This window comes from Cryptomeria japonica, chromosome 3 (genome assembly GCF_030272615.1).
Source record: "Cryptomeria japonica chromosome 3, Sugi_1.0, whole genome shotgun sequence".
Taxonomy (NCBI): domain Eukaryota; kingdom Viridiplantae; phylum Streptophyta; class Pinopsida; order Cupressales; family Cupressaceae; genus Cryptomeria; species Cryptomeria japonica.
The window spans coordinates 240,840,746-240,861,992 of record NC_081407.1 but is presented as its reverse complement, the minus strand read 5'-3'; the positions used below and the strand labels follow the sequence as shown (position 1 = coordinate 240,861,992).

The 21,247-nt window shown below is 31.2% G+C and overlaps 1 protein-coding gene across 1 annotated transcript; it reads right to left on the bottom strand.

Moving 5' to 3' along the window:
* Positions 1-15,281: 15,281 nt before the first annotated feature.
* On the bottom strand, positions 15,282-16,928 carry LOC131074437 (BURP domain-containing protein 16-like). Its single transcript, XM_058011066.2, has 2 exons — positions 16,839-16,928; positions 15,282-16,608 (listed from the first exon to the last, which is right to left on the bottom strand). Exons 1-2 carry the CDS (start codon positions 16,908-16,910, stop codon positions 15,583-15,585), a joined length of 1,098 nt encoding a protein of 365 aa, XP_057867049.2. The 5' UTR covers positions 16,911-16,928; the 3' UTR covers positions 15,282-15,582.
* Between the last annotated feature and the right edge of the window lie 4,319 nt (positions 16,929-21,247).

Below are 21,247 nucleotides of genomic sequence, written 5' to 3'. Positions count from 1 at the left end.
ATTAAAAACAACCCAAAAGCTTGTAAAATGATTATCGAGGAAGAGTGAATTGCAATATAAATGATTGAAAGTATCAACTAGAAATTAGTGAAAACATGTTTGAAGAAAACTCCCAAAAATAGATGAACAACTATCATATTAAAAACTTTTGAAAAATATTCACTTACTTTACCATTGGATGTGCATTTTCCATACCTCTTAACTAGTGAAAAGCTATATTTTGCCCTAATGAACTCCATTTGATAACCCTTTTAAATTCTAACATTCATGAAAAAATAACTAAAACGAAAATGAGAAGTTGAGAAAAAATAATTACATTTGCATATTTTTTCACCCATTAAAGATGAATTCAAATATAGTCTACTCTATTATTATTATTGTCATAATTAAATTATTCCTTGTTATCGCAATCCATAAATGCATTGCTCGTTAGATAATTATAATGCCAAATAAGCCTATTCCACTATGTGAAGTAGGTGAAGATAACACTCTATCAATCAGAGAAGACATTGACATACACATACTTCAACTTTGAGCTGAAGAAGAATTGTAGAATATGTATTAACATCTTCTTGGTAATACAAATAAAATGTTGGTCATTCATTATTCGGGCTTTACAAGAAACTAAGCTATCCCACTACCCATAAACTACAATTTTCCTCCCATTTTCTCTGTGTTAACTTGATAGCTTCCATTTGTTTGCTTCTCAGAAGGCTGTGAAAGCTAGCCGTATGCCATCGAACAAATTAAATTTGATTGTTTTCTATGCCTTTGCTTTTGTGGTATAAATTTGATTGTCTTGGTCAAACTACGAATGGTCTTTCACGCGGCAACACTTATTTTGAAGGCACATTTGACCGTATTTATTAATCAATTGAAATTTATTAAAGCTATTAGATTTCTACAATTTATGAGACTATATGTGTCGCTTCAGGATTTGATTGTGTGAATGTTTTTTCATCAATATTTTGGATCACACTCCATGATCTATCATGAGGATGAGATAGAGATCATAAGGAGAAAAAAATCCTCATGATGGATCACTGAGTATGATCCGAAACGTTGATGAAAAAACATTCACACAATCAAATCCAGAAGCAATACATACAATTGAAATTTATGTTTTATTTGAATTTTAATTAATTAATAAATATCATTAAACGAGCGTCTAGATATTAGATAGGCAATATCTTTCTGGGAGCTGATTATATTTGTTATTATTCAATATAATTTTTGTATTTTGTTTTAGTCAAGTTTTTGTAAGTTTGATTTTAATAGAAATTATTTGTTTTAATCAATAGCTTATAAGAATGAATTTATTTGTGTTGTAAGTGGTATTTTTTTCCTAACAAAATAATAATAAATTCAAGTGATATTTATCTTCATTACACAATATTTATTTCAATTGTAGATAATTCATATTATGCAAGAGCCAACTTTAGTCACATTTATTCGACATGCATTAAAATTACACAAATGTTTAAACGTGAAAATGGTATATTCAATCTAGAGAGATTGAGTTAATTTGACAAAGCTTGAAGTGCATGTACATCATTAATAAATAGATTTGCACACTTTTCAATGGAATATTGACTTCTTAGCTCTACATTCTAATAAGCCCATTGTGTTAGTCAAGAAAAATACTTTTTACTTGGCAATCCACAAACTAGCTAATCACAAGAACTAGATGCAATGCATCTCTTATAATTAGATTTATATTATATTTTGATACATAAGATAAATTTGTTTGTGAAATATTGTATAAAAGTTTATTTGGACATTTATAAACTTAAATTTTATTTTGACATATTAGATATATTGGGAAAAGTGTCTCAAACTTGCATCCTAATGTGTGTATTTGTTTATCACTTTTTCTTCATATGGGAATGGAGTGTTTCACTATGAGTAGGCATGGTGTACCATGTGTTAGGTATCTTATGAATTTTGTAAGAGAATATATGTTACTATGACATTGTAATAAGACAATTACTTATGGCAAATTATTATGCCACATATGACAATAATTATAGGGAAGTTATGTTATAATCATGAATAATTTTATGAAAAATCATAAGAACATATTTGAATGGAAACTATGGAGCCAAAATAAAGCATCATATTTATGATAGTTTATTACTACTATGAGGAATTTACTATTATTAGCACAATAAAGACTTTGTGGACATGGGGTGTTCAAATTTGACAAATTTTGAATGCCACATTTAAGGTTGATTTTCTCATGATATTGGTCTTTCATTTCGTGGTTTATTACATATTGTATCTTCTATGAATTGGGTGCTTGGGCTAAATCTCTATATGGTTTTAATGTTACATTTACTATCATGTTGTTGAATTTGCTCCAAAACTTGTATGCTAGCGATGCTCTTATGTAGTTATAGACTATAAGATGTATCATAACCTATTTTTCACTAAATAATACAATTGTTTTATCCTGGAGTGTGATATTTTTATCTTAAAATAGTTTTCCTCATGCAAATCATCACTTAATAGTCATATGTTTTTGCGATTTTTGTTTTTGTAACTATGCAACCATTTTTTTTTATTTTGTACATTCTTCCTTCATAGACTTGTGTGAGAAAGTATATTATGTATAATTTCTTCCTTTTATTCAATAATAGAGATTAATCACTAAGTGTGTGCACAAAGATAGGAGATATGAACCCATTGTCTTGGGAAATAATATTATATAGTTTTTTTATAATTTTTACTTTTTATAAATTAACTTTATCCCAACCCACTTGTTAATTTTAACTTTCAAGGAGACAGATGTGGTGGCTAATCAATTTCTTTGAAAATATATATATTAAGTCAATTTTACACCAACCAATATAGTTTAAGGCATATATCTCTCTAGTGAGTTTCCCAATGTTGTATAAACTACATTCACATTCAACATAGAAAGTTGGTTGTGTATTGTATGTAGTATGTTTTTATTAGCAACTAGGATCTTAGGATACTTATCATTATAAACAAGATATAAAATAAATGAAATAAGAATAATACATGCAGAATGTACACATTACACAAGATATACATGGGGAAAACCCTTTCGAGTAAAAAACCCCATAAAGCATCATTTAATTAAAACACTAACAAATGTAGTATATAATAAAATAGACATAAACCTAGGGACACTCCTCCAATACTTCCACATGGCCAATAATACCTCATATGCATAGTGATACAACTCACCATAAAGCTCCAAATTCACACATCTCTCAAATGAGAGAGAACCTCCTTAAATATAGGAGGAAGGGTGACCTCACTAGTCACACCTTTTCAATAACCCCCACTCATAAATAATTAATAATCTAATAATTATTAAATTATAATTATTTCAAATGGGATATGCTTATAAAGCATATAATATATAGGGTTTTATAACCTTATAATAGAACATTATATATAAATGTTATAAGGATATGCCCATAGGACTTTAAAACATCTTCCTATAGGTCTTACGATAATGTGCCCTTAGGACTTAAAAATAAAGGATTTAGCCACTAGGTGGTGTCATTGACATGCACACTCCCCCTCAATGGTATCACATAAGGCCAGCCATTATTTTAATTTAGAGCATATAATGCCTAAAGGTCTTATGCCTATTAGGTCTTAAATCTAGGATTTAGCTACTAGGTGGTGTCATGTACACTCCCCCTTAATGGCATCACCTCAAAGCCAATCACTGAATAGAGGATTTCAAAGTGATGGCTAAAATTACAATATATAGTATGTGCCCATGATCTTCAAAGTATCTTTATTATAGAATGATTTTACTTGAGTGAGGTGCCCATGATCTTCAAGGTGCCTTTATTATAGAATGATTTCACTTGAGTGAGGTGCCCATGATCTTCAATGTTCATTTTGATCTTTAGAAATGATATTCTCTAGAAAGAGTAAAGTAACTTCAAGTAATATTGTACTTTCATATGTATCCATTGTATGTATCCAAATGGAACTCTTCCATAAATATTCAAGGCTATATTGATTCTTCAAGAGGTACATTCATATTTTGTCCATTTGATTCAAAGACACATAGAAGATAGTCTTCTTATTACATTATTGCACCATCCATGTAATATAACTTGCACCATATGTTTTGAAGGCATAACCTCGTCATATAAGAAACAATATAGTTAGTAACATAGTAATCAAGTTCATTTTTGGTGCAAAGAAAGAACATGATATTAATTGTTTGTCATTTGCCAAAGATCATATAATATTCCTCATAAATTTAGAATATAATTCAATGCAAGGAGATCAACATATATTTTCATGAGAGTAAGCACGAATAATTAGTTTTCTTGTTTTAAAAAATAGACATACTACTACATATAGTAATGATCCATAAAAAAATAGGCAACGGGTGAGCTATCCTTTCTAGGTTTGCTCCCCAGATAGTTTATAAGGGTGATAGTCACCCATTATAAATAGTATGATTGAAAAAAAATGGATCAAATATATAATAGAATAAAAAATCACTTGGATCTCTAAAAAGAGGATGCTAATGAGAAATTTTAAAATTTACTAGCTTGTACATTTCATAAAACAATATTTTACCCTACATTTATAGATAGATAGAATATTTCCTATTTATCATTGTGATAGTTTGATATCAAGGAATTTGCTTATCAAACATACTATAATCAAGAATATACCTAATATTAGCATAAGGCATATCCTCCATCAAATACCTATAAAAATTAAATTTCAGATAAATCATGATGTTCCTTCTGTTTATTCCTACTAGTTCACATATGACTTTTTGTAATGCAAATCAATGCACTAATATAGATCATAATAATATAAGTAGTTTGGAAGGGCCACTTGAAGATAGGATTTAAGACTGTAAGCAATTCCATTTTATGTATGGATATGTAAGAGCTTAAAAAAAAACTTACCTTTTGATTTACCTTGTCATTCTTTAGGCAACAAATTTATCCATTTCAATATGAAAAATAATGAGAATTCTTTCTAGATTTTAGTATTGACCATGAATGGACTTCTCTTTTCTATGACATATAAAATATCTAATATCAAGTTTTTGTCAATCCCTAGCCATGAATACTTATTTGAAGTTCGTATTAAATTATTCACATGCAAGGTAATTGCCTAAACTTGGAACCTTTTTCATGAATCAATTAGGAAACAAGTCTAATATCATATTTTTCATTTTAGGGTCCAAGTTAGTTCATACTAAAGGAAACTTCATATGTATGGTATATGAGCCAAAAAAAAAGAGTATTTTCTAAAGATGTATGAGATTTTATTAACATTAAAGTCAAGGATTTGAAAGCAATTAAAATCATTTGATTATAAGAATACAAATACTTCAATCTTCAAAATTTTTTGAAAGAGACATGATTATATCAATATCATAAATTATTTGGGACAAAATAATTTAGAATTCCAATATCTTCCATCAAGAAAGTATAGTAGACCCATTAAAATATATCTAAATTTTATACAAATAGACTTTTTCTATGAATTCAAAGCTCACATATTGGCCAAACTTCAACCCTAATCAAATCAATAAAAAATTATGAAGCTATGTAGAATAATACAATTTCCTTATAATTAAGTGTGGGAGTTCAAAGTGAAAAGTAAATGTAAAGCAGTATTACGGTGAAGACGCCAAAATATTGTATTAATGTGGAACTCATGGAAATATATATTAATTTTAATAGCTCCTCTTTATCCAAGCTTAATTGTAAGAAATTGGGCTCACTATGGACAAACTATGCACTGATCAAGACAAAGCATGCGGGCTGGCAACAAGGAAAAAACTTATTTGGAAGAGGGGGTCACGACGTTGAAAGATGATATTCAGTGTGTGAATTTAATGATCTTCCTCGAGAAAAGATCAATAATTGCTAGGTTACCTCTAGGGAAAGATAGATTTAATGAAGATATGACTCCTTGAGTAAGATGCTTGTAAAATCCATTTGACTTGTTTAGTCCATTCATCTGCACTGCCATACTTAGCAATATGAAGGCTCAATGCTTGGGAATGTTATGTTTTAGAGATGTCACTCACAGAATAGATTTGTTTAATTTAAAATTTTTTCAAGGAAATCCAATTTGTAGGTGTAAAGCCAAATGTCATGACCTTTGTCATCACACCCACATGGGAATTTTGAGGAAGACTGTGGACAACTTTGAAGCATAAAGAATTGAGAATTATTTCATATTTTCAAGATACAGGGAAAAATTCCAAGGGTGAAACCTCATATGTGGACTTTTTACCATTCCATAAATTTATAAGGAAGACGCTACTAAAAGATGTGTCCTTTAAGAGTATAACATGATAATTTAAAACAGTGTTTGGTCAAAGATGTGGAAGGTCGAGACCATTTTAAAATAACATGTAGTCGAAAAAGAGGTGATTGGTGATTGATATATTGTGAGGATAAGCACAAACATGTTTACATGTCATCCTTAGTGAAGTAAAATGAGGCACTTAAAATGATATATGGATATAAATTATTAATAAAAAAAACAAAATCTAGAATGATTTTTGTAATTTTAGACATATATAAAAATTTATTTAAAAAAAATCAAAATATCATGTGTCTATATATTGCATGGCTCTTCTAAAAGTAGGTTTTGGTTAAATAATATGGTTATTAATAATATGTCTGTTATCTTTTGTAGATTTTAGGATTCAGAAGCTATTAATTTTTTTATGTCACTTAATAGTTAGATGGTTGCTAAGAATAATCTTATACTAGAAGAGTATTAGAGAGAAAATATGAATTTTTTTCAAGATATAACTTTTGTAAAAAAAATTGATAGAATCTCCTAACTTGACTTTCGTGAAATGATTTTAAAATTAAAGAAAAATAATAATAGATACATTACAAAAAATGGCCTTGCATATGTGTTGATTGAGCATAAGGAGGTTTCTCACAAAGTCCTTTATATATTCTAGTATAACCTGTAAAAATGATTAGTATAGCCTAACCTGCTCTAATACCATGTTAGAAATTAGGATCTTAGGATACTAATCATTATTAAAAAGATATAAAATAAATGAAATGAGAATCATACATGCAAAATGTACACATTACACAAGATATACATGGGGAAAACCCTTTCAGGTAAAAAACCCCATAAAGCATCATTTAATTAAAACACTTACAAATATAGTCTATAATAAAATAGACATGAACCTAGGGATACTCCTCTGATACTTCCACATGGCCAATAATACCTCATATGCATAGTGATACAGGTCACCATAAAGCTCCAAATTCACACACCTCTCAAATGAGAGAGAACCTCCTTAAATATAGGAGGAAGGGTGACTTCACTAGTCACACCTTTTCAATAGCCCCCACTCATAAATAATTAATAATCTAATAGTTACTAGATTATATTTATTTCAAATGGGATATGCTTATAAAGCATATAATATATAAAGTTTTATAACCTTATAATAGAACATTATATATAAATGTTATAAAGATGTGATCCCTAATAACATTATGCTCTAACAGTTTTATATTACCATTAGTTTCTCACTAATCAAGCATATAGATTTTATAACAATTATCTTAGGTATGCATTATTTTTGTTTGCCTACCTTGACAATGATGCTACATGATTTGGAACTATAAACACCATGACACTTGCATATGTAGAGTTTCTCTATAAATATATCACACTTATAAATGTGTCACATCACATATTAATGTGTCCTTGAATGGTATGATAAAATAAGGTAAAATAAAGTATCTACTTAGTTGAATATTTCACCCTTGCCTTACCCATCCCATAGATTATGGTTTTGGATGAGGTATTTTCTATGGGTTTAGTCTTTTAAACAATATCAATAGAGATAAAATTCTTGACCTTTTCTATCAATAATAAAATGTAGGCCGTTTATATTTACCAACACCTATGAATAGAAAATATAATCCTCATCTTTATAAGATAATATTTTAGCAATCACAACTATTGCATATCCAATTTGACCTTAATTATTTGATCACCATCCTTCTTCTCAAAAGGTTCTATAGGTAACAAGTCAATTTTATATCTCTACTTCATGTGTCCCTACTATTAGGGTATTAGGAGCTTAATAATCCTTGGTGCTATACGAAGAACTCTTGTAAATGACACACCACATACCTATGACTTTATATATATTTTCTAATACCCTTCTTCATTGTTGGTCATTATGAGAATAATTTATTGGTTTTCCACTTTCCCAAATACTTTCTATTACCTTTCCCATTGTCTTTGTTGTTCGTAAAATCATAATTCTTTAGATATTGTTTAAAGTTTTCCTTAATCTATGTTGCATATTTGTAGCTATCCTCCAAGGTCTTAATTTTTATTAAAGCTATCTAAATCTGAATATATTGATAAAGGTCACTATGCTAATTTAAAACCTAATATTTCTCTATATCTTGGTTTTATAGATTTGTTATTACTGCATGTAATGTATTGGTGTACTCTTTAATAGACTATTCCTTTTTCTATAAAATCAGTTGCCATTACATATATATTTTTCTTCACATGTACGATTAGGAAAGTACCCTTTCTTGGTGTATTCCATAAAGTCTCCCCATGTGGGGTTGTCATTGATCTCTACATCAAATTATTTTCTAGCAAGGTTTCCATTAGATACGAATTTAGACTTCCATTATTTTTTTAAATGACATTCAACTTTGAGGAGGGAGAATCTTATTTCTCAGCATTTGACATGTGATATATATAAAAATATTTTTTTTAAATTTTGAGTACCAATGATTAATAGAATCTACAACAAAATTTCTTCAAACTTTAGAATATTTAAATTCACCTAAATATTTAAATCAGTGTGAACACTAAAGGGTATTTCATTTTGTTAAATTCCACATTATCTTGATTTTTTTGGAGTAGTCAATAGATTTGGTTCTTTATCTCCTCATATTTTCTTCTCAAAGAATCTTTAACCAATAACTTCAATGGATATGATGAGTACCCTCATTATTTATCAATTCACATTTTTGTGTATCTTAGAGAAAGGTAATCTAGTTGATATCTTGTTTTCAATGTAAGCCTTTGATTTCTTTAATACATGGTATTTAACATACAAGAGTGAATAAGCCTTAGTGCTAGTGATTTGAATTAGTCTAATAACTATGGATGATGATACCAAGTGAGAAACTATTGGTAAAATAAAACACACAACAACAAATATTTGAACATGTTTTAATTTATAATGTGAAGAGTTTATAAAATTTTGGAAAACTCATTAGAAGAGATGTGTGCCTAAAAATATGTATGCATTACCTTTTAATTAAGACCATTTACACATTTTCAAAGAACTAAAAAGTCACCATATTCACATCCTCCTTAGAAGTTTTCATATATAGTTGAAAGGAGACAAAGTTAATTACAAATATATATATATATATATAAGGAAGTTATTTGATTGAGGTGCTTTAACCTAGTCTTGAAATTAAATTTTGATGGAAATTAAGGTCTCTTAAGAATAAAGTTGCTAGGTAGTATAAAGAATAAATAGGCTTAAAATGGTCTAGGTGAAACTGCACTAAATTATGTTCCATATAGAGTTTGAAATTATTAAAGTATACAATTTATGACACTACAATTTTAATTTTTGGTGAATCTCAAGGACTACTATCCCAAGATTAACTAGCCTAAAGTGGTGAAGTCTTATCTCATGTTAATTTTTGGCCCTAAACCATTCACCACCCGATCTTCAATCTTAATTGAGTCCCTATTCACTAGTTCCCACATATTAGTAATTGAGCATGCACTCTAGTCATAGTAGAAAACAACTAAGATTAGCACCAACAAATAGTGAGTCAACTAGTAGTAATTTTTAGTTTAGTTGTACCATGGCCAAATTTTTTTTTGATAAATTGGCTAAGGATTGAAACCCATTAGTTTTATTTCAATTTATTATTTTAATTGTATGTGGTAACTTTAATTAGTTTTAGAATATTATGTTTCTATTCTAGAGTGTTGCAGTCTTTGCATATATACAATTGAAGAGATCAATGAATTAAAAGGTCCATCATTTAAACTGTCATGTTCTATTTTAATATATATGTGGGCTATGTATTATAAAGATAAAATTTGAGTGGGGATAATTAATCTTAAAATGATAGTTATTACCAATAGAATAATATTTCAAAACATGTAAATTTTTTATTTAGTTTTATTTTTTTAATGGGTAAAGAGTTTTAATAAAATCAAGGGGTGTGATTTGAAATCATGTCAACAAGATCTAATATGGGGAACGAACTTGGGAGAATTATTCATTCCATTTCCCATGTGCTTCTCCAATTTGTACATATGTATTTCAATATGAATATTTTGAAAATAGTGGTTTTGTTTGTGTGAATATCCCCTTTATTGTTAATTAATATCCATGTTGCACTATGCCCTCTAATTATGATGAATATTTGGAATTACACGTGCATCTTCAAAATAATTGAGACTAGAGAGGATCCTTACCTCACCCAACCTCATCAAAAGCTAAAGTTGTCAATTCCAAGAGATTCTTCTCTCTCCCCCTTGCCCCCCCTATTAAATCAATAATCGTAATTCAAACTTGGATGATGATTAAAACCACATGGTTGAAATTGTTGAAAATGACAATGAGTTGTGCTTAAAGTTTTCTATAACATGAACTCTACCTACTAGTGACACACATAATGATCCTTCCTTAGGGAATGGTCCTTGTTTGGAAATAAACATAGATCCTTATATTATACTAGTCATAGCTCATTTAACATCTTGACTCCCATCTATTTACTATAATTAGAAAGATTGGGAGGTGGATGATTTGCTAGATTATCCTGTTATTGCAGTACCTCTTTGTTTTCTTGTATGAAATGTACTTCATCATTGTGTGTTGCTTGGTGTATCTTTTATTAGTAAGGCTGTCTTTTGATGACACTTGATTCTCCATTTGTACAAGGATACAAAGAAACCCATCCTACTATGGAATTCCTCTATTTGTATCTTGCTTCTTCTATATGTTGTAAATATGTGTCATAAATATTCTTTTATTGTAATTGTGCATTTTTTTTGTCTTCTAAGGATGATAGAAAGTGTTAAGGCTTTTTGGTCCCTACCATGTTAACCCAAAAAGACCATTTGTTCATCTTATGTGCTCTTCCTAATTTTTGCTCGTAGTTCCACAAAATTTGGTGGATGAGGTTAATTTCATATCAAAATATATGATTTATCTAATGTACATATTGGTCTTAGATTTGTGGATGCCTTAAGTTCCATTTTTTGTATGTATTGTCTTAACATGGCCATGTTTGGAGGCATTTCAATACTGTAATGTGTTTGTCTTTGAAAGCATACTACCTTAAGAAAATTGGTCGTGATTAATGTGAACAATCACTTTAAAATGGGGCATACATTCCTTTATGTGATTTATTTTATACATGAACCACAAGATTGGTTTGTACACTTTTATCACACTCTATGAATTTTTGGTGCCACTGTAACACCCTTTTTGTACTATCCTATCAAGATTATCCAACAAATAATGGAGCCTTTTTTGGCCTTGTAATCTCTATTGGCATGAAGCTCATCTAGCATAACACAAGTTGCAGTTTCATGTGAGAATTTTACTTGTGCATGAGTCAGCTAACATATAACAACTTCCTAGTCCTTGTGACTCCCTTATGGGCATGACTCCTAGTAGATATCTAAGGATTCTAACTAGTCGTAGAGATCATACCTTTTTAATATGTCTATTAGTAATTTTCTATAGATCTTACTAGCTCTTGATGCCAAATCTTTTTTTTTCCCCTTTGCATGCTCCATGTGTATTACCCATGTTGATCATATTGCTCAGTTTATGCTTGTCTTGCATCTTGATATTGCAAATTGATAAGATCCTAATTGTTGGGGACTACTACCTTGTCTAATTTGGTGTTGCCTTGTCTCTTTGATGTCTTGATGAAAGAATATTTTTCTTCTCCATACTTTATCGAGTATGAGTGTAAGCTCATATTCTTGCTGAAGTGGGGGATAAATGATGTGTATTAAACTTTTTCTCTTTACAATTTCACACACACTTGTGGTCCTACTTTGGTGGTTATGCTTGATTCATGTTTGATTGTGCTTAATTTTGGGAAAATTTTTGGAAACTTAGAACAATCCCCTACTCACAATCTTTATTTTGGCTCAAATTGCTAGAACTAGGAAATCCAATATCCTTGTCCTAAACAAGGGCACCCAACACCACTATCCAATCTTTTTGGCCCCAATTTTTGAATCATAATTGGAAACTTTGTAAGTGGCAGGAAATTGCTCCTTTGTGTCATACTTCCCAAAAGATTAAATATGAGCATGTGTAAGTTGCATATAAATATAAATCGCTCTCTCATTTAAAACTTATAATGATCATTTATCATTTTATGACCATTCAATCAAATATAATTAAGAACAGGTCTACAATCAAGGAGTCAAGAATTTAATTTTTAGTAATCATGATGTCATAATGTGTTCCTACATGATGAAGGCATGCATTAACATCATTGAAGAAAAATTAAGCCTTATTTGAGACTTCAAACCAAGGATTTCATATCTAAGGTAACATTTCTCAGTTTAGTAGGTTAATTTTTCCTTATAGTTTTAGTAGTGTGGGACATGTACTCACTAGATATTGTAGGACTATTTGATATATCACACACTCTAGACATTGGGGACATGATTAAGGATATATGATTCTTGTTTGATGGAATATTGAGCACTTCTATCATCTTATCTTCATCAATGCCTCTTGGGGTTGTTCATCAAGTATCTTAACAGTTGTCTGTATTTTTTCTTCTGATTTGGCATATTTTTATTCAGACATGCATGAACATTTGAGTAGTCCTCCATGCAACACATCTTGAGGCCTTTCCTCCTATATCATTTCATGGAAATTATTTTTCATTGGCCATTGGATTCGTTTCTTCCTAAGGAGATGAATATGGTTTACCTCTCTTGGATATTCATCATCATTTGTCCTCAAGCCTTTATCCTTAGTATTGGAGTTTCTCTCTTATTGGGGATAAATAAGCTTTCTTTCTTATGGGTGGGTTATGATTCTACATATGTAACTAATTCAACACTTAGTGGGATATCTTTTGTCCTTCATGCTTGTCATGTGTACTCTTTTCTATATCTTTTCTCTCTTTTGGAGGGGATGTTTCTTACACTAGTTTTTTCTCCTTTTCTTTAGTTTTGAGAGTTTGCATTAGTTTGCACATCGGTACCTAATCAAGCCTTTATTGTTGATACCTATTCATACTTGCATTCTTCATTATCTCTTTAGCTTATCCATAAGTTAATCTTAAGGGCTATCACATGAATTCTTTTCTTTTCTTTTTCTCTCTCTTTTGGAGAAAATTTTCTCTCATAAGGCCTTTCTCCTTCTCTCTGATTGTGATATGTTGGATTAGTTTGTACATGGGTACATAATCAAGACTTTATTGTTTGGACCCATTCAAATTTGCATTTTTAATTAACTTTCTTTCTTGTTCCTAAGTTAATCTTAAAGAGGGTTGTTGGAGTAATTAGAACATTATCTAATTAATTCTATAATTAGGTCCTTATTACTTTATTCACTTAAGCTAAAATTAGGTGTTTTTTTCTTTAATTAGAATAGGCTAATAATGGTATGTTGTCACATTCATTTTGGTTATGACACTTGTCCCTAGCAAATTTAATCTTAATTTAGGGTTTGCATCTAGGGTTTCATTCATCATTTTCATTAGGATTCATTCATGTATTATAACATTAATCTTTGTTCATAAATACATAATTATCAAGATGTTGAGAAATTATTCATGCTTGATCTATATTTCTTACAGTGTTGTGATTGTAGGTGATTCATGGACTTGTAAGGTTGAAAAAATAACTCCAACAAAAGGAAACCACTTTTTGAGAAACTATAGTTATAGGTGGTAAGCGATAATAGTGAATTATTTACCACTGCTGGTTGCCAACCTAGTTTTAGATTTGAGAAAATAAATAAAAATTAGGAATAAACCCCAATTCAAAAACCTAAAAGAGTATTTGACACATTGGGTTTCCCAAAATAAAAAGATAAAAATGAATTATTTTCAAATATCTAGGACATGTAAATTAAGTTGTGAAAGCAAATACAATTAATAGTGCATATATAAGAGCACATATAGTAAATTGGAATTAGCCAACCATGCTTTATAAAATAAGAAAATATTTATTCACTTATCTCTAGTTGTGGCTTGGTAGTGTTGGAATACAAAATATTTCTATGTGATTATTAACAAAATACATGCTTGACTTATAGTATAATGAACTCTATTTTGACTTTTAGTAAGAGTGGGATGTAAAGTTGATATGTTCTATAGGAGAAAATTAATTTGAGTTGAGTAAATAAATTTGAGTTGAGCAAATAAATTTGGAGATTCTTGCATTTTAATTACTATTACCCCCTCCTTTGAGTATTTAAAAAAAATACAATTAAAAAATATTGATCGTTATGCACATGTAAAGATTTTGCTACTTGTAAGATTCATATTATCCTTAGTTAAAACCTTGATTAATATTATCCTTAGTTAAAACCTTGATTAGACAAATTTAATGTCATGCAAACTAAGATAGAAGACAAAGTTTTTTTTTTTCTTACTCTCTTTAGTGAGAAGACATAAAGTTGCTATGCAATATTCTTATTTGCTATTACATATGTCGATGATAATATAACATAATATTAATGTTATACTTTTATGATAATGGTATGCAACAAATCTTTAAGGATTTGGATTGTCTAAAATGAATTAAAGTTTGTCTTTTTTATAAACATTCTATTAAAATTTTTATAAACATTTAATAATACAATTTAAAATACCATTTTTTTGCTTGGAGTCACACATAGTGTCTAATAGAAGTTGGGTGATATGAGCACAATTTGAATTTTGAATTTGAATTTTTCAAAAGATAAGGGTCAATTTTATACTTGAATTAAGTTGAATTTCATAATATAATTTTAAATTAGAAGAAAATAAATAAATTAAAGCTTAGAACCAATTCTTAAAATATGTTGATACAAAATTAAATTAGATTAAAAACATATACTCTCTAAAATTAAATATATCATGTATACTAACCATTACATAAAAAACTAAAACAAAATTAAAAAAAATATATAATTTTCACCTTTACACATTTATAAATATTATTGCTAAATGAACCTACATATGTACAATTTTCAATTATTGAAAAAGACCAAACAAATACAAAGAGAATAATGAACAGCAAATAATAAATATTATTAACATACATTGAAGCCAATCTCATCCTTCTCTTGTGATCTTTTATCAAAGATTTACAAGCTCCTATTTGAAAACTATAGATATTATTGACATATAGGTTGAAGCCAATCTCATCCTTGCTCTTGTGATCTTATACCACAGGATTTCCTAGCTCCTATCTGAAAACAATAGATATTATTGACAATAAGTTGAAGCCAATTCATCCTTGCTCTTGTGACCTTATATCACAGGATTTCCGAGCTCCTTTATTCAAATAGGATAGTTTTATCACTTAAATTCAAACCTTCTCGGTGAAAAGAAGAGTATCGCTAGGTACCCAGTGACAAAATTCGCCCTCTCCTGGTTTTAGTTTGAGGTCGAGCAGCGCCAGGCTTTCAGCAGGATAAGGTTTAGTATCCATATGACATTCAGCAACCACATTCTGCTCAATTCCACTTTGCTCATCCTTCAATCCTACCAAATACATATTTGTACTCTTCACATAATGACAGTAATAAACTTTAAAAGGAAATAACATAGAGTGACAAGCCACATGTTTGATTGAGGATGGAGCCAAGAGTTTTGCACCCTTTACTGTAACCACACGTTTGGAGAGTTTTTTGGTTGAGACAATGCCCTCCACCACTTCAACATTCTGCATATGGTTGGACCCACCAATGACACTGGACAGAAACTCTGCCATAAACTCTATAGAAATAACACATCGTTTGGTCTCTATGCTAGAAGGAGGTGCTTCACATACCTTAAGAGTTGAATCCATTTCCTTTATGAGAAGCTCCGATCCGGTGGATGGAATGTGAAAGGCCTCTACTATGTTCAACACTTGTTGGCTTTGGAAAGGAATGTTTTGGGCAATTTTATGTGGGAGAAAGGATACATTCTCATTGACAGCATCGTCATGAAAATCAGGAAATAACAGCTTTTCTCCAGCTGTAATGATTTCTTTTACTCGGAAGAAATTACTGTGTAATTGCTTCCCCTCCACGTCATTTGGCGTTACTGTTTGTTGGCAACCAGTCACAAAACCATCTTGTACAAGGTCTAGTAGCTTTCTTTTCTTGTATGGCTTCCTTGCATCGCATGGATCCAACTTTGATATCTGAGTTTTTTCACATAAAAGCCCTGCTCTTTTGCACAAACTATTTTCCTCCGCAATAGCCTGCAGGCCTTTCGTTGCAAACCCATCTGCAAGCAACAAAGTTTCCTCACGGTCTAAGGGAGACATAAAGAGAGCCAGTTCGCTGGGCATCCTTAGCCCATGGAGTTCATCTTCCCATACAGACAACGCTGACTCATCACCAGCCTGCCAAATTTGAACATGATGCAAATAAACGAACATATAAAATTTCATCCTGATAATAGATCTTTGATTTAAATATCAATTATATTAATTGCTATAATTAGAGATCTTTCTCATGATAGATTTTCAAATTTAAAGAAAATAAATAATACAGAATTTTCTAGCTATCTATTTACTTAACTAAAAATCTCATATACAGTTTTCATGGGTGCATATATTAAATTACGACATACCAGAAGAAGATGCATCATGAGACAGAATATGCTTCCACAGAGCCCAAGCTTGAGAATTGTAGTTCCAGCCATAGTGAAGAAAATCACCAAAACGCCACAAATAGTCTAAAGTGGAAGTAAATGAATTCCTTTTAAATAGAGTATCATAATTGTAATTCACAATCAGCGGTAATACCAATAAGGGAGATAAATTCATTTAGCTTATCTTCTTTGCACTATTGGGAGACAAGCATCACTTTGTTTAAGCATATTCAGTACACTGGGCCACTACCCATCACTGCTTCGGAAAGCAAATCTAAATGCCATCAATAATTCACAATCAGATAATCCCCATATTTTTGGTTCAGAAATGACGTGTGATTTCCTATCCATCCCCATTTCGAAGGATTGAATCGAATCACAATATCATTAGAAAAGATTTTTTTGGTTTTGAGATTTTTTATATACTTTAATTAGAGAGAGGGATTAGAAATATAATTAGAATTAGAATTAGTAATTGAAATATTTCCTCGTAGCTTGAGAATGGTAGTGCCAGCCATAGTGATGAGAAACGCCAAACACCACAAATAATCTAAACTGAAAATAAATTAGTCCCTTTCAATATAGACTGTCTTCATTGCATTAATGTTGTGGGTGGACGCTTATCATAATGATAATTTATCTTATCTTGATTGCATTATTGGGAGACAAGCATCACTATGCTTTTGTCTGAGCATAAACGGTACAGTGGACCACCAGCCGTCACTTAGGAAAGTATACAAAAATGCCATCTCTTAAGCAATAATTCACAATCAGATATTCACCCGTGTGGGTGGCTTGGGCAAGGTCTTCTGGAGGTATCTATTGTACTTTATGTCACAAATTGATTAAAAACTAGTGCATGAGAAGAGTATCTTTCAAGATATTTTTATAGAATTGTTTATTAACATGATAATTTTTAATTTGTCAAGAGTCAAGGGAGGTCACAAATGGGGGACCTCATCCATTAAATAATTAAATAATTAAATAAATATTAAATATTCATTTCATTAAGGGGACAGATTTATGTGACTACGTTTGCCCCTCTTTGAGACGGTGCGGTTTATCGAGTCATTTCAAAGAAAGAAAAATAGGTGTGAAGAAATATGCCCCATAAATGTTAATTTAATGGGTGGTATTCCCCCTCGAGAGATGGGCTGAAAAATGTTTAGAAAATCGAGCTATCTCTCGAAAAAAGAATAAGAAGTGGAGGGGAGGTAGAATAGAAGAAATTAGCAATAATGGTGAAAGAATGGGAGATCACCGGCTAGAGCGGATCCGTCAATTCCAGCGGCCAGACAACTACAGACCAGCAGTACACAAATTGTGAATTTTCTTTTTTATGTAGTTTTGTCATGTTTTTTCAAGAGTCAAAGAGCAAGAAAGACAATAGCGCTAAAATAGTGTTTTAATGCTTTTGTCGCCTAAAATAGCGCTATTGTGCCACAGTGGCACTATTGCATAGTAGTTTTAGCGCGATTGTCACTTTAGCGCAATTGTGTCATAGTAATAGCACTTTTAAAATTTTAGCGCATTTGAGTAGATGTTACAGCGTTGTTGTCAGGTATTAGTGCTATGGTGTAGTTGTCTTAGCGCGTTTGTTGTTTTCAGCGTTGTTGTGCATAAGTTGTAGTGCTATTGTCAGCAGAGTAGCGGGATTGTAGTAAAAATATCACAATGTTAGAGAAAATTACAACTATCATTAGGTGGATTTGGAGGTGGAGGTGGTGGAGGAGGACGATTACAGAGGAGAGGTAGAGGGGGATAGCCATTACGACTATCATAGGGTCCACTTATATAGGGGGCATCTAAAGAAGGAGGTAGGGATGTTCGAAGGGGTGCAGAGCCTATGGAGATGGGAGAGGGAGCCACAGGTGGAGGAGAGGATACTATGGATATGGGAGGGGGAGCGACAGGTGGAGGAGAGGGATATCTACGGGAGTTTATGATTATACAGTTGTAGGATCGATTAGAGGATAGGGAGGCAAAGATTGCAGCCAAAGATGTCTAGTTGTTTGCATAGGAGGCTGAGTTGAGGGTAGTGGTGCAAGAGAGAGATGATCTGATGGACAGATTGAAGGAGGTGTAGGATAGAGTTCAAGTATTGGAGGGAGCACAGGCACATGGTCTGACTTAGGCAGTATTGAGGAAGATGTGGCAGGTAGGTGGAGAGATTGTCTATTGGCGGGGACTATATGAGCAGGTTGTGCTAGTTAGTTAGTGAGCACTGAGCTATTCCCAGATGCAGTGGATGAGATTAGAGTGGTCGCAGAGGGCTCAGAGTAGTGGTGGTGTTTTGGGTTCTCCTTGGTGAGATGGTGGGGGAGGAGCAGGGGGTAGTGGTGAAGCAACATCTGGCCAGAGTGTTATTTGAGAGTTTCTATGCACTTGTTACTTTGTTATTTATATTGTTACTTGGATGGCTCTTGGTAGCCGATATATTGTGGCATCTTTGTACTCTAATACATGTATTCTTTTGTGATGCGATATATTAGGAGATCCCATGTTCAGTGATGATGTGATAGGCATATATATAATGACATGTATATTTTTATGCAGGATGATGATTTTTGAGTTATGCTTAGATTCATGATAAGGATGATTGTCTTTCTATATGTACATTGATGATGATATGATTTGTATATGCATGCTATGGATGATTTTTCTAATCATGTGGATGCAGGTAGAAGATGGATGATGCTTGTGTAATGATATAAATGTGATGTATGCTAAATGATGAGATGAGATAAAATGATATTTGTGATAGAAAATACTTGCTTATGTTGATGATATGAGTTTTTGATGCATGTTTTTCAGAGGAATCTAAGTGAATCTAAGCGGATCAAATGTTTATGTATGCAACTAGATGAATGCACTTAAATGGATGAACAAATGCTATGTATGAATGCCCTAAATGGGTATATCTAAATGATGTGATGTTGTTGAGATGAATCTAAATAAATCTAAATGATTATAATGATTCAAAATATAACTAAGTGATAATGAGATTAAAATGATAATGCAAATAAATGCAACTAAGTGATAATGAATAACTACACCTTAATGCAATTGAAGGAGAATTTATAACTACACCTTAATGTAATTTAAAGGATAATGAATGTATTCTATGAATCTAGACCAAACTAAAAATGCACCTACTAAATAAATCCTAAATGAAATTAAAGGATAAATATTTAATGTTTTTAAAGAAATGCACTAAATGGATGAAGGAATGTTCTTAATAAAGGAGAAACAAATCCACTTAAAAGAAATGCAAGTAAATGATAATAAATGCACATGATGTGTTAAATTCCCTAATGTGATGAATAAATCAATGCACTTAAATGAATATCTAAATGAATCGAAGTGCGATAAATGATAATGAACTGAATGCAGTTGATGTAACTAAGATGATAATGGCATTCCTTCATGATATATTCATGCAAGTTGGTGAGAATTTGTAGATGTGAGATGATGTATCAGAGAACTTCGTCATGATTTTGTACCCAAGACAAATTATATTAGGTCCTTTCTCATATAAGCCTGAATTACTTGCATGCAAACAATAGATATGAATATTGAATGAGCAAATGGATGGGTGATATGCAACAGAATGCAATATACACAGATGAGATGAAATGACAATCCATAGAGTATTCATAGTGCTTTATTTTCCTCATCGAGCATGGTAGTATCGTTCTTGGCCGGCGTAGCGGGAACCAAGTTTGAGCATTTTACATGTAAGCAAGCATTTATAGACAAGGAAAAGTTACCCTCCATTCCGGTTAATGCACAAATGGTCGAGGTATACGCTGTAGCCAGTAAGCCATAGTGATCTATGATTGTATTTTTGCATATGGTCATGTAGCTTAGTGAACTTCCCTTGTAGACACCATTAGTACATGCCCCAAAACTTCATTGGAATAATCTGCAGATAGGAAACAAAATGATATTTAGCAACCATCCTAGCTACTCTAATCACTTGTGGATATCCTAGAGTAGCGTAGGAACCTAATATGAATAAATAAATAAAAAACTGACCAAGTGCTTATTAGCTTAAATTGAATTTTCTTATCAAAGAAAATGTTATCATGTCTTTGTTTCATGAGGAAGGATGCATCCTTGTGAAGACAATTGTTTGTAAATATTTTGACTTGGTTGATTGATTTGATAAGTGATCATTGTTTGAGTAGCTCCAAATGTTTGTTTGGTGTCTGTTGTGGTGCGTATGTACAAAGAATATTATATGTGTTTGCCATGATTTTTATTTTTGATGTGTTTGACATGCTTTTGGATTTTGTGAGTGTTTTTGAATGTTTTTTGAATTTTGTGAGTGTTTTTGAATGTTTTTTAATTTTGTGAGTGTTTTGAATGAGGAACTCAATGAGTCA